Source organism: Bidens hawaiensis, unplaced genomic scaffold (assembly GCF_021521415.1).
Source record: "Bidens hawaiensis isolate Kalapana, Puna unplaced genomic scaffold, B.hawaiensis_p1.1 tig00001960_1, whole genome shotgun sequence".
Classification (NCBI taxonomy): Eukaryota; Viridiplantae; Streptophyta; class Magnoliopsida; order Asterales; family Asteraceae; genus Bidens; species Bidens hawaiensis.
The window spans coordinates 1,828,447-1,842,659 of NW_027491108.1; the positions used below are offsets into that span (position 1 = coordinate 1,828,447).

The 14,213-nt window shown below is 34.8% G+C and overlaps 1 protein-coding gene and 1 pseudogene across 1 annotated transcript; one reads left to right on the plus strand and one right to left on the minus strand.

Annotated features, from left to right (window-relative positions):
- Positions 1-4,565: 4,565 nt before the first annotated feature.
- Positions 4,566-9,651, plus strand: LOC143601354 (E3 ubiquitin-protein ligase MBR2-like). The gene is made up of 5 exons (XM_077078789.1): positions 4,566-6,068; positions 7,408-7,458; positions 8,217-8,312; positions 8,396-8,539; positions 9,331-9,651. The coding sequence occupies exons 1-5, from the start codon at positions 4,695-4,697 to the stop codon at positions 9,460-9,462; spliced, it is 1,797 nt and encodes a 598-aa protein (XP_076934904.1). The 5' UTR covers positions 4,566-4,694; the 3' UTR covers positions 9,463-9,651.
- Positions 9,652-12,422: 2,771 nt separating this feature from the next.
- On the minus strand, positions 12,423-13,683 carry LOC143600632 (U-box domain-containing protein 26 pseudogene; annotated as a pseudogene).
- Positions 13,684-14,213: the final 530 nt, after the last annotated feature.

Consider the following 14,213-nt stretch of genomic DNA (forward strand, 5'->3'; position numbering starts at 1 on the left):
GTCAGGGTCATCACCACATGCCTGAGACTAGATGACTATGTCTTTATGAGGAACAAAGTGTTAGCAATTTAAGGACTTCTATAAACAAGATATCGGTTTATTCAGCACTTTCTGTTTCATTTGATTAGATTTATTCGGTTTATTTTCCGCTTAAACTGGTTACAATTTGGTTTGTTAATTAAACCGAGTACAAAGATTTGTGGAACCAGTTACCGAACAGAACTGAATTCACAATATGGATACGATTAGAAATCAATCAGATAACCGAATTTACCATCTGGTTCGGTTTTTTCAAGTTCGATTTTCGTATTTTTCTGGGTTTTTTTTTGCTCAACTCTACGTTTAACTCGCGAACTCAGCTCGATAATTAATATATAACACAATATATTATTTTTACTTATTACCACAATTTTATATACAACAATAATGTACCATAACGAACCAAGCCCCTAACGACACCCGTTGCGACCCTAAGTATCTATGATCTTATATGAATTTTATTCAAAACCAAGTTTACTCGCCGCTAGGTGGACTTCATACCAGGACTTTTTACTCATCTAATCTCTTGCCATTTTAAATAAAACTCAGATCGACGTGCCACAGACCAAATTCCTATTGTATCTTCGCTGCAACACGCGGCCATCTTAAAAAGGTATCAATTTAACTCAGGGTCAAAACATGTTATAGCCAGTATTGTTGGTTGAAATTGGTTGTCTTTCTAAGGTACCATAATAGACCGTTATATTTTCATATAATTCTAAGCATTTGTTGATATATTTAGCTTAGAAACAGCCTATCATAATTTACTTTTTTTTTCAACTTTCACTTCTTTAGTATAGTGGAATTGGCTGCAATTGCTGACCTTTTGATGGTTAAAACAAGTTAAGTAATCAATAGTGGTAAAAAGTTTCGGAATAACATAAATATCAGGGGATGCATTATTTGAATATAAATTAAATTAGTTCATATTTATAAATATTTAGATTTCTGTTGTTTTTATTAGAATTTATTTATAATATTTGTTAGTAATTAAAACTTAGTTAAGTGTACGTTGTTGTTATTGGTTGAAATTATTATTAATAGTATTTTGATTATTTACAACTTATGATATTTCTATTATTGCTTTCATTGTAATCAATAGTATTAGTATTATTAATATAACTATTTTAAATATTATTATTATTGTTATTTGATTAAGTATGTCACGCTTATGACAAACTAATGCTATTAGCTCTAAAACTTTAATTTAAATAAAACTATAAAATAAATAAAAATAAATAAATAATGAAACTAACAGATTGCTCTACAGTATATCGCAATATGATTGACATAAACGAATAACGTCTTGCAAATTGTCCTGTGTTGACCTTAAACACTTCTCACTCTCTTTGTCTCATTTGTCTTGTTTTTACTAAACCTCCACTAAGATCTCTTGCATTGACCTATAGTGAACTACGATACAGTCATGAAGCGTACCGGTGTCATCGAATTTTTATAGTATCTCCACCCCAAACCAGATCATACCGACTGAATACGTGTTGTGTTCCCGCCGCAACGCGCGGGCACACCTACTAGTTATTCTATAATGTATGTAATTTATGGTTTATATGATAAATAGAGGGGTGGTTTGTTGAACCGAACAATTATTCAAGTTAAGCCACCAATTGAATAACACTTCCCTTTTTATTTATTGCGTAAAAATGAGTAATGTGAAGAATGAAATGTTATAATTGTTAGGCGTTGATAAAATAAAAGATCGAACGGTGTAACAATACCACATAAATGTCTTGTTAAGTTCGATCTTCGCCATAGTTGCAACACAAGTTGCCAAGCCATGTTGTAAGTCCACCGTCGTCACCATAGACAATGAGAAATGGGTGCTATTCGGTAAAAGTCAACGGCACCACTGTCAGAAGGCCGCCGACAACGCAACTAACTCCCCCATCTCTTTGTCACTCTCTCTAGAATCCCTATAACTAGGTCTCTCTCTCTCTCTCTTTACAAACAAGAACGTGGAAAGTCGTCACAAAGCCTATAGACAAATAAAAGTGTACAAGCGTTGTTGGATGTGGCAAATGCCATGTAAACAACCTACAAAGTAGAAACTCACAAACTTTCAACCACAATCTTCAGTCAACATAGAGAAACAACGATGACAGGGTGATAAGAAACAGACATACAGCGAGAAGAAAGATAAACAACAAAAGTGAGTTATTATAAACTCACAAATATGCAAAATATAAAGCCTAACGTACAACAGATGAAGCAATTGTTAAAATGAACCATAAAAAATGGAGTATGTTAAATGCTATACGCTTCATATATAATTACAAGGAAAATTGAAAATAAATAATCCCACCTTTTGTGTATTGCTGATAATAATCTCACATTTAAAAATCACTACCAACGGTCTCACCTTTTAACTATTTTTGTCTCACTGGTCCCCCGTTAAAAATACTTAACGTCGTTATGTTTTTCCCTAGTTTCAAACCGATGTTTTAAGGCTTTTGATTGGAAGAACGATATGAGTCGACTGATATAAAACTTATCTCGAAACGGTGATTCAAATGACTTGATTTTTGTTAATTGAAAATTCAAGCACCCGAATTAAAACATTGTTTCGTCGTTTGGATCACCATTTCGAGATAAGTTTTACATCAGTTGACTCGTATCCTTCTTCCGGTTAAAGGCCCTAAATCATCGATTTGAAACTAGTAAAAAAACTTAACGACGTTAAGTATTTTTTAACGAAGGACCATTGTGACAAAAATAGTTGAAAGGTAGGACCATTGGTAGTGATTTTTAAAGATGAGATTATTATCGGCCAATACATAAAGTGAGATTATTTATTTCCAATTTTCCTAATTACAAATGACATATCCACAAATATAACTTTGACATGAACTTAAGATATCAAGCTAATGTGCTTTAGCTTAACTGGCATTAGGGGGAAACTGAAGATATGGGCCGAAGACAACAAGGTCCCAAGTTTATACCCGAACCCAACTGAGTTTTATCGCAGTAGGCATTTGGTTTGGGGGGGGGGGGTTCTTCGAACAAAACGCGGTGGGCTTAAGCTAACCAGCGTTATATGCGATCATAAGCACACAGGATTACACTTTACCATTAGGTTACACCATGCAATTAAAATTTAAAATTCGTTGAAAGTTGAAATTACTTTTATGATATCAAATATTATTCTTACTAATGCCAATATTATTTACCAACTGAGTATGGATGTCCTTTTCAATGTAGCATATTGATAGAAAGTATGGATTTCTTAATGAAAATTCAGGTTTAATCCTCACAGGCAACGGTTTAAGGGGATATGAGTGGCTTAATGAAGGAAAACAAGGATAGTTATGACATCTAGTTCAATCCTTAGGGCTTAGGGCGTTTGGGCTTTACCATCAGCGGGCCTTCGGACGTGAAAGTTTTACACACAACCGGAGATAATTTGAAGACGATTAAAGATTCAGTACAACTAACGGTGGTCTTTTATTATTGGGTCACCCATTACTAAAAACGTAGTAAATTCTCTGTTTATCGTCCGCTTGAAATTAAAAAAGAAAATTGGAAAAAGGAAAAAAGTGGCAGGTGAGATGATGAAATGAATCATATCATCCAACGGTGTGAAGATAATCTAGAATAGCCTTGGTATCAGCATATTCTCTTCCTTCCACACCTCACCGTAAACCCACCAAATCACAATTCTTCTTCTTCACCGTCAAAATTCGACACCCCTGTCTCTCTGTCTCTTCATCTCCTTCCGTTGATCACTGCCATCGTCATCGTCGATCGATTCCTCAAGCCATAATGAGCAGCTCCGATTATCTCATCAATCCATTCCTTCGTTACCTTCATCGTCATCCTACCGACTAAAAGCCCCAATTACAATTCATCCCGATTAACTCAATCGGTAAACTTTTCTTTCGCTTAATACCCATCATGTGTTTGTGTCTTATTATTATTGATTATTGTTGAAATTTGGAGAAAACTATCCGTGTGGATCTTTTCGTTTTAATCTGAATCTACGAATTTTGTTTATTTCTAGGTTGTTTTTTACGTATGTTCCGATGATTAAATTTAAACGTTGCTATCTTTTCACTAATATTTAATCTACAATATTTTGTTTCTGTTCAATTTTGACCCAAACTTGTTGCAATTTGATGAAAATTTGTTCTTTTTTTAATTTGCTGATATTTTATATGATAAATTAGGTCAAAGTTTAGCCCTTTTTGTATAATAATGGAGTATGATCTTCTTTTGAGGCTTGAAACTATTGTATTATTCTTGGTTTGTTATTTATGTGTAATTTGTCTAATCTTTATGCTTTTGATGCTTTAAAATTCATGATTTTAGTATTGCAGTTGTACTTATCATTTGTTTTGACAATGTATATGTCGTTTAGCTTTTATCTCTTCATTTGAACTTTAATTTTGACTCATTTAACAACTAAGAAATAAGAATATAAATATTTTTAACTCTTTGTGCTCAACTTCTATTATCTATTTTACAGATGATGTAAGATTAACATCTTTTTTCTATTGGTGTATAAATCTCAGGAACACCATTCATTAAATTTTGGTGCTTTTTTTGCATCCAGTAAGAGTGAAGAATTGCCGGTTCATATTGTGAATTGCCAAGTACCCTTTTGCGGTGACGATCTTGGTCAATTTTATAAGTTCGACTTCATGCGAGGTCAAAGGAGTATATTTGACCCCTTTCCAGAAACCGTTGACCTTAACCAGGGGCCAAACTCCAACACCACCAGTATGGATGAAACTGATGATTGGAGTAACATGTTATATCCAATCGAAAGACGGTTGTTAAACAACGATCTTTCCAACGAGTTGAATTTCAGTTGTGTGAATACAGACAGTCATAATAATTATCCAAGTTTTAGAAGCTGGGATGTTGGTGAATCAAGTTCTAGAGCTAGTTTACAAGGTCAGGTTTCTAATAATGGTCAAAGCTGGTCAAATGCAGTCAACCATGATTTAAGATTAGACCAACAGCAACAACAGGTGAATGTGCAAAGTCCTAGTTCTAATCATATTCCCGTGAATGTAAATTTAAACCCTGAATTTGAGGGTAATAATAGTGAGGATGATGATGGTGATGATGATATGATGCATTCTTCGTCTTTTAGCAATTGGGGTTTATCTTGTAAAAGAAAATCTTTAGAAGGTACATCCACTCAAACCCTCGGTGTCGGTTCAAGTTACTTTCCAGAAACTTCTAGAAGTTTAAACATATCTTCACCTTTGGTCAACCCTGCGCCTGTGAACCGTCATGAACCACCAAACACAAGAATTGAAGTTCCTGAAAACTCACCGCCACCAACGCATTTTGGCATTAGAGGCTCGTTTCTTAATGATAGTATTAATAACAGTATACCATCAACTGGAACATGTTTAAATGGTAACTCGTCTCACCATTCATCCAATAGACAACTTTTGCTTAATGAGTTTTTGGACCGAGGGCAAACCAGTAATCTTTCAAACCAACAACCCCCATTAACACATGTTCCCAATATTCAAAGAAACACACATCATTTTCTTTGGGGCAGTAATATCGGTTCAAGAAATGGGAGTTCATCAAGCTTGTTAAGAAACAATGTGCAATATCATAATTTTGTTCCACCATCCGAAAGTAGGAACTTGGTTCAAGATCCAACTACTTGGAGTCTAGCTACTGGCGGCAATGGCAGCCGCGGTAGTGGTGGTGATCGTGCACCATCGAGTTCTAGAACTGGCATTGGCGGTTCTCGTGGTTTTAATGGTTTATGGACACCTCTGCATAGTAACCATGCAACCCCAAGTCAGCAAAGGTCGTCTGAGATTCCCCCTTGGACACTTTTTCCGCCCGCTGAGGTGGAATCTGGAGGGCACAGAGGCCATTTTGCTCAGTTTTTTGGCAGCTCTTCTTCTATCTCAGATGATAATCATGTTCAGAGACATAACCACCAGTCCTTTTCAAGGCCTGCTTTATTGATGGAGGTACCAGGTGATGATTGGCGGGTATTAACTGCTGACATTCATGGAAGACAAAGGCTGGTATCGGAGGTATGTTATTCTTATTGTTATTTTTTATGGTTGCAAAATATGATGATATATGGGATAATATATGTGAAGGCCACCCAAGTATTCAACTTTTTTCATCAAGACTACTTTTATAGGTCAACCAAGTATGCACTTTCTTTTGTATATGTCAAGTTAAGCTTAAAACACACCAAAATATTGTAAAATTACAAAAGAGCACTAGTTACATACATTAAATTGTTGCTTATGATAGCTTGACACAATTGTTGTATGTTTTTTTTTCCAAATTTTAATGGCATTTTTGGCATTAAGAATTTTTTTAGTTGGGGTTGGTATAAACATTAAACTCATCATTGAGAAATTAGGGCTCGATGATGATTTTGGGGATTAAGTAAATTCACATTTATGATACACTTGACTATTTGATGATGTCATATGATACATACTGTTGAAACAAAAGATTTTGATGCTGAATTACTAAAATGTACATTAAACACTTCTCTTGAAACTAAAATCTTTACTTGACATGAACTTGCAACACATCTATTTACATCACTGACGCGTTGAGAACTAAAGAGTACCACAACCACGGAACCACCCAACTGAATGAAAAAACACTGAAGCTATTTAACATGGTCTTGAACTTGAATTTGATGATTTCAATGGTACTTCTCGCCTTAAATTAATATGATATACATGTGCATTTGCATGCTGTCTCTGTAAACCTGACTGATATTTTCATATACGTTTCTTAGGTTTTTCATTATTTATAAAGAGTTTTTATATGCATTATTGGGATTGTTAAGTGATAATGAGTTTTCATATGCATTATTGGGGCAACATGTTAGTTCAATTTCTGGTAAATCAGACTAGAGAAGATAATATTTGGAATGCAAGAATGTTGCAACTTTTAAATGATCATATTAATCTTCCTATGAAGTACCATAATGCATCTTGCAACAAGAGTTTTAACTTTCGCAAGATGCATTAAATGGGTTAAAGAATATATTTGGATGCTATAGATGTTGTTCAGGGTGTCAACAGGCTTCCACTTTTACTAGAAATACAAACTTTTGATTCTTTAGAACTTAAATGTTGCAACTTGCACGTATATTGCAATGTATACATTATTTGAAAAACTTGTTGCAGTTACCTTCTTGCCCATTAAATCATTACAGTTAAGTTGATAGTCAAGTTGTCAAAAAGTTTTGGTTGAACTATTTTCTTATCAAATATTGCCATTTAGGTTGAACTATATCATTTTTCGATTTATAATCTTTATTCATGTTCATTACCACCTTTTGTTCTACGAGATTTATTTAAAGTTTTTCAGTTTCATGATTTTTGTTTGTTAATGCAACAGATCCGACAAGTGTTGAATGCAATGCGAAGGGGTGAAAATTTACGTGCCGAGGTTTGATTTCGTTTGCATTGGTTTCACTTCTATTTTTTTTTACCTACTAGTTAAATGAAATTGAAAAACTAAACTTACATAACCTGACTAGTAGACATTGAGATTTCTTTACTATTTCTACTTAATAACTAGAGGCAAGTCGCTTTCTGAAACTTGTTCACAGTTTTTTTTATAAACAAATCTTATCTTCTTATCTCAAATATAAGATTTTGATAAATTGGATTTAGAAGATAAGGTAAATAGTGATTATGTTTTAGGCGCGTTCGGTCACAAAATTGGTTTCGAATTCTGTTTATAGGTTTTAGAACAAAAATCGATTGATACACACAAACAATTCTATTTGGATTATTTTACTTTTTTAGGACCAGTTATTGTCTTCTCTTGTGATGTAAGGGTAAGATTGTCTATTGACATTATTTGCTGTGTATGAATAACTTCTTGTGCAATTTTTTTTAAAGTTGGGTTAAAGTTTTTAGCTTTTACTTTTTTTGCTCATTAGCTTTAAAATAAATCCCAATTCCCAAACTAATCAGTTTCACATAAACGTGATCGAGTTCTTAATAAATAACTAACTCCCACCCTTAATAATATACCATGCTACTGTTTAATAAAACATTTATTATTAATTACATATTCATAAACGATATACGAAGAATTTTGGGACATGAAATTATACACAAATTACCTAGCCTTTGCCGGCGGCAATGGTATAAATTTATCTTATTCGCTTTTAACAAATAATTCATGATATATGTCAGGATTATATGATCTTTGATCCATTTATCAATGGTGTTGCTGAGTTGCATGACAGGCACCGTGACCTGAGACTAGATGTTGATAATATGTCATATGAGGTAAAAATGAGCTTTTTTTTTGTTTTCTTAAAAGTATTCCCCTTTATGTACAGTATTATTAAAGTATGCATTAATTATTTCAGGAACTGCTTGCATTGGAAGAACGCATAGGGGATGTGAACACTGGGCTGAGTGAAGAAGTCATTTTAAAGTCAATGAAACAAAGGAAACACATAGCTTTAATGGCGATTTTAACTCAAAAGTTAGAACCATGTTGCATATGTCAGGTGAGAACACGTTTTATTCATGCGTTTTACTTTGAGGGTCAATCACTATTCATATTTTATACACAGACATATGCTATGTTTCAACGTTGTTCTAATTTCTAGATTTTTATTTAATGTGATTACCTAAGACAAAATAGTTTTTTTTTGGGTACCGCATCAGAAAAAGAAGTCTACATGGTCACACACAGTCGTTTTGTCCTGTTATTGGATCAGTTTTGCTTGAATTAAAGTTGAACTTCGGTTGATTTAAATCAAAAAGGCCATTTGTCAGAATGCTGGACTTTATTTTTACATGATTTAATTCTTGTGAATTTAAACTTAATAAAAAAGGTCCATATAAACTCTAGTGATTTAATCATGGAAAAATGACTCTTTATTTACATAATTTTCAAATATTTATATTTAATTATGCAGGAAAAGGATTTTCTTGTTTGAAATATATTCCAGTGTCTTTTATCATTAAGTTTTGAAGTTTAAAAGGTTAATCATGTAAAAATGGAAGTCCAGGGGCTTATTTGGGGATTCGGCTAAACTTCATAGGGTTGACAATTTCCCAATTATAAATTTTAAAACTTTGATTTTTTTAAGTTGATTACCTAAATTAGAATTTGGACTAATGTTGATCATTTTTTATGCAATTAGCCTTTCTGTTATGTAAAATAATTAGAACTTCATAGTCTATGAATGAAGTTTATGGTCAAGACTGGCTCGATTCTTAAGCGGGTCCTACTTAAAATTTTTTTTGTTGGTTATGTGTTCTTATTTGTTAAACTTTATTTTATACTTTACAGGAGGATTATGCCACAGATGACAATATTGGAAGCTTGGATTGCGGACATGACTTCCACACAGATTGCATCAAACAGTGGCTGGCACAGAAAAATATTTGCCCCATTTGCAAGATGCCTGGTTTGGCTACTTAAAAATGTTACATTTGAATTTAATTTAAGATAAATTCCCCAAAAGATGTTACATTTGAATTTAATCTTATGCTTTGGTTGGCAGACATATTATTGTAGCTTCTGCATATCCTTTTGGATCCCTCATTTTTGTAAACTCTCAAAAAAGAGGGCTAAGATAAGGTCATAAATAGATTTCACCTTTAAGTTTGATTATACATCACCTCTTAACTCTCTAAGTTCATCAATAGAAGGCTGGTGTGGGCGTCTTTTTCTTACATTGGTCTATCGGTAAGAGAAGTATTTTGGTGGAGTCATGATGATTTATTTTTGCTAACCGGTTTTCATGGTTAAAAAGGTGTCGATGGATGGGAATTACATGAGCATTTATACATGAATTGTGTTAAATCTTTTAGCTTGAAATTGGAGTGTTAAAACTAGTAATCTAGTAATACATATATTTTAAAACTAGTAATCTAGTAATACATATATTTTTTGATTAATCTAGTAATACATATATTTTTTGAATAATTAATTGCTCTACATATTTTAACAAAAACGCCTGCTTTACATGAAAATTATGTTTCTTTTAGTTTTTAAAATTTAATTACAGTAAGAATTCTTATTTGTACCTATTTATGTCCGGTTATTATGCGAGGCTTGAAAGTGGACGAAAGCCAATACCCATCGTGAGTTTTGGCTTACTTTGGTTTGGTTTGGTTTATGGTCAAAATCATGAGTGTTGGAAGCTCTTTTTTGGCATGCTCAAAACACATACTTTTGTTGTGAATGCTTTGTTTGTCTGTCACATATGATCATTATTGTTGGGACAATTTTCTTGGTCAATGGTAGTTAAAGTTGCATTTTTTATCATCATTTATATTTTGACAATTGTTTGCATTTCATGACTATGTGAGCATCATGGTTGGTGTTTTGTGTGCGTCACTTTTCAGATGTTTTTCTAAACTCAATAAGTGCCATCATATATGTGATGGCTGTAAACATATTCTTACGCAAATCCACCTAATTCTTGCTCTCTAGTTCACCTTCTTCCTTCAAATGCCACATGCAAAGTTATAAAAACAAAAGTCGGAAGAATATAAACTCTTCAATTTTATTAGTGTTAATATATTTCTCATGTTCAATAGGTTATCAAAATAAGTAAAAGACGAGTGAAGCCTTCATGAAGCTTAGTGGTTAATAATTGTTAGCGTATACATGTTTAGATGTATGAAGCTTAGTGGCTAATGACTGTTGTTACTGTATACATGTTTAGACGTTAGATACATCTCTTTGGCCTAGTGGTATCGAGGTGTTGTATGGGATTTTATTTTTTCAAGTAGTGGGGATTCAAATCCCATTGATGATAAAAGAACCCCGTTAAAAATATTTATGTCTTTGATGATTACAAGATTTACACACATTTGATTTGAGTGCTAATTACAAATACATAAACTACTACTCATTAAGTCTAAAGTTCAACCAACACAGTCACGATATCCAAAACAAAGATGACAAACAAGATATTAGATATATGCATGATACACAATTGCACTATGGATCATTAGTCTAATTATTGTCTAACTTGGGTACCATATCAAAAAATATCGTGAAAAGAAGCTCAAGCATAAAACAAAATCGTACGCATTTGGGCAGTACTGCTATTGGTATGGTACTAGACCAATGAAAATATCGAGAGTGAAGAATACCGCAACCGAAATCGTTACACGTACCAATTACCGTGCCCTTGGTGTTTGGTCAGTACCGATATGGTACGATGTTGGTATTCAACCAAAAAAATCCCACACCTAGGCCTACTCTAATTCAATGCTAATATTCAATAAACAAATGACACATGATATGCATGACTTTGTTGCATATATGTCCAATACTAGCTAGCTTTTAAAGTTCTAGAATACTGAATAAATTACAGTCTAGTGGCAACACGGCCTTAGATTAACCTTGCTCAATGATGAACAAATCTTTAACTTTTAAAAACAAAAAACCATGCTGACTTATGGCTCAAATGTAGATCGATCCCATTGTAACACTCCGAATTTGTAGACTCAATAATGATTTTTTAGTGTCGAATATCTCCATTCAAACAACTAAATTTCAGATTTCATTTCTACATCAACATGCATTAAGGTTTAGCACAAAAGCTTTGAGATTTGTGTTCAGAAACTAGCAACAAAATAAAATAAAAGGGTCCGAAAAAAAATGTCAAGTCACAAGTTAGTTTTCGTTGGAATATAAAATCTAATGCTATGCTCACTTCACAGATTCGTTTAACGTCCATCCATCACAAGAATGGAAGTTTGATGCTTGAGTGAACAGTAAGGACTATGCCGTAATTTCAAACTGTACTATCAACATACCACACAAACAATCCACATGATATATTTGTTCAGTTTTCTATTAGTTTACTTGAAAGATGCCTTAGTTCTCCGAACACGTTTGAGGCACAGTACACCGAAAGCATTCTTAGGTGTGGATTTGAGTACTCGGGATTGATGAGTTTAAACCAACTACTTATTCAAGGCAGCGGGTGTTCATATTTTATCTAACTTAAACTATTGAATAAGATGTTCTTGATGTTATAAATATAAGATATATAAATAAAAAAAGGTGCATATTATTGTTAACCTGTATGTAACTTTAAGTGTCGGTGCAATAATTTCTTGCACATTCGTTTATTGGTTCAAATTATAAGAAAAAGTCGACATAATAAAATATTTTAACCTAGTACAAATTTAATGTGAATCTATTCCAAAAAATTTATTTTTTCATGATAAATAAATCAATAAAAAGGAGCAAATTGCAAAAGTAAACCTTCAAGTTTTTCCATTACCAAAAAGCAACCCACCAACAAAACTTCTTACATACAATTTCCCCCCAAATCTTTTATATACCCCATCTCCTTCTAGAACCTTCCTTTTCTAAAAACTAATTTTGTTTCTTAATAATCAACTAAAAAAAGTGGATCAAAACCTAATGACGTCACTGCACCCAAACTCACCAGAGCTCTTAACAGATTTTTCCGGCCACGAATCCCTGAGCAGTTTCAACAGCATTTGCGCTTTTCGCTTTGCACGCTCTGTACAATCACTCTGTACCAGCAACAACAGCTGCGTCAACACGCCGGCAGCCACCGCCTCCCTCTGCAACCCTTCCGCCGCTGAGCACAGCGATAGCAGTGCTCCGGCAGCGTACTCCGTCGCTCGATCGGATATTTTCAAAATAATTTTCACTAACAGAGGTACGGTAAGCGCGTGAGACGCAAACGCCGCACATCCTTGCGGTATCCGGCACAGAAGCTCCACCGTCGCCAACGCTCTCTCGGCGTCGCATTTTTCAAAGTCCGGCAGCCGGTTAATTATCGCCTCCACCGCTCCGGCGTCAACCGCCTTGTGACGGTGTTGCTTCACTAAACATAACGCGAATAACGCCTTGATTCCGACTTTAATTGCTCGCGGATACGTTAACGGATAGTTTAATATTCCGACTATACGTTCGAAAACCTCATGTTTACTGATTTCCGCTCGGTGCTCTGAAGATCTCGTTCCGGCAACGATGTTTTCAAGCAGAGATGCTGAATTAACCCTGACGTCAATCGAAGGATCCGATAGAAGAGAAACTAGGTATAGAATCCGATCCGGATCCGACGAAACCAACACACACTCCGTTTCGGTTAACGGAAACGACGATAGAATCGTTAGTGCCTCCAGACTCAATTCCGATGAGTTCGAATTCGTTTCCGAGAACAATATTCCGATCAACACCTCACGTGCGTTATGCGCTGAGCTTGAAATAACCGAACGGTTTTTATCCGAGTCACGTGCCAAGCCTCGTAACCGGCGTAGAGCTGACAGCCTGGCATGCCTAGTGTTAGACTCATTGCCAGCCTGGTTAAGCAATGACCGGACCATGACCAGATCCGCCGGTTGCTTCGGCGTCGGAATCCGCTCCACTCCGTACGACCGGTTCGCCACACACCATTCCAGAATAAGGCGTCGTAGTGTGTGGTTAGGGATTAGCGTGAAGTCGGTTAACGGAAGGCGTGTGACCGGACACGTGGTGTTGCCGGTGGCCGTCCATGACTCGATGCTGCACCGGTCGTATGTCTGGCCGGTGCCTACTATCACCGGATCCCTCATTAGCTCCAGCGAAATCGGACATCTGAAATGGTATGGGATCTGCACAGCAATATCCAACGGCTGTAGCTTCTCTAATCCACCAGGCATGTTTTCTTCTTTATTATTATGCTTTCAATTTTCAATTGAGTTTTGATGATATATAATTTGGAAGAGAAAGGTTTTGAGTGTGGCCCCTTTTATCTGACCATGGTACTTCTTTAGTTCCACCACACGTGTGTAGGCATTAACTTGAGGCTTAACCATAGTTATTGTTCAATGGAGTGAGGTCCAGTCAAAGGTAACTGGGGCCCACTTTTATGCTGGAAGGATATCTAACTCCCATTTTCATCAATGGGGATTCCACTTTTTCTGTGCTTTGTTTATTACCCAATTCCCATTAGAGATTTTGGAGTATTAACTATTTCTATTTTCAGCATTATCTTTGTCCTTTTCCTCCCCCTTTTAACATCTATCTTTGACCATAGCTTTACTTCCTAAACACAAATGCTTATCATTTATTAATAATGTTTAATGTTTAATTTAATACCACATGAGTTTGCTCAATTATTGCATCATGTAGGTTAATAAAGCCAAAATATTGCCTATAGTGACTTAAAAAAAACTTTATACTAAAAAAAT

Coding starts and splice junctions, on each gene's coding strand:
- LOC143601354 (XM_077078789.1), top strand. CDS start 4,695: ATGCGAGGTCAAAGGAGTATATTTGACCCCTTTCCAGAAACCGTTGAC. Junction 7,459..8,216: donor GTGAAAATTTACGTGCCGAG/GTTTGATTTCGT, acceptor GATATATGTCAG/GATTATATGATCTTTGATCC. Junction 8,313..8,395: donor TTGATAATATGTCATATGAG/GTAAAAATGAGC, acceptor TAATTATTTCAG/GAACTGCTTGCATTGGAAGA.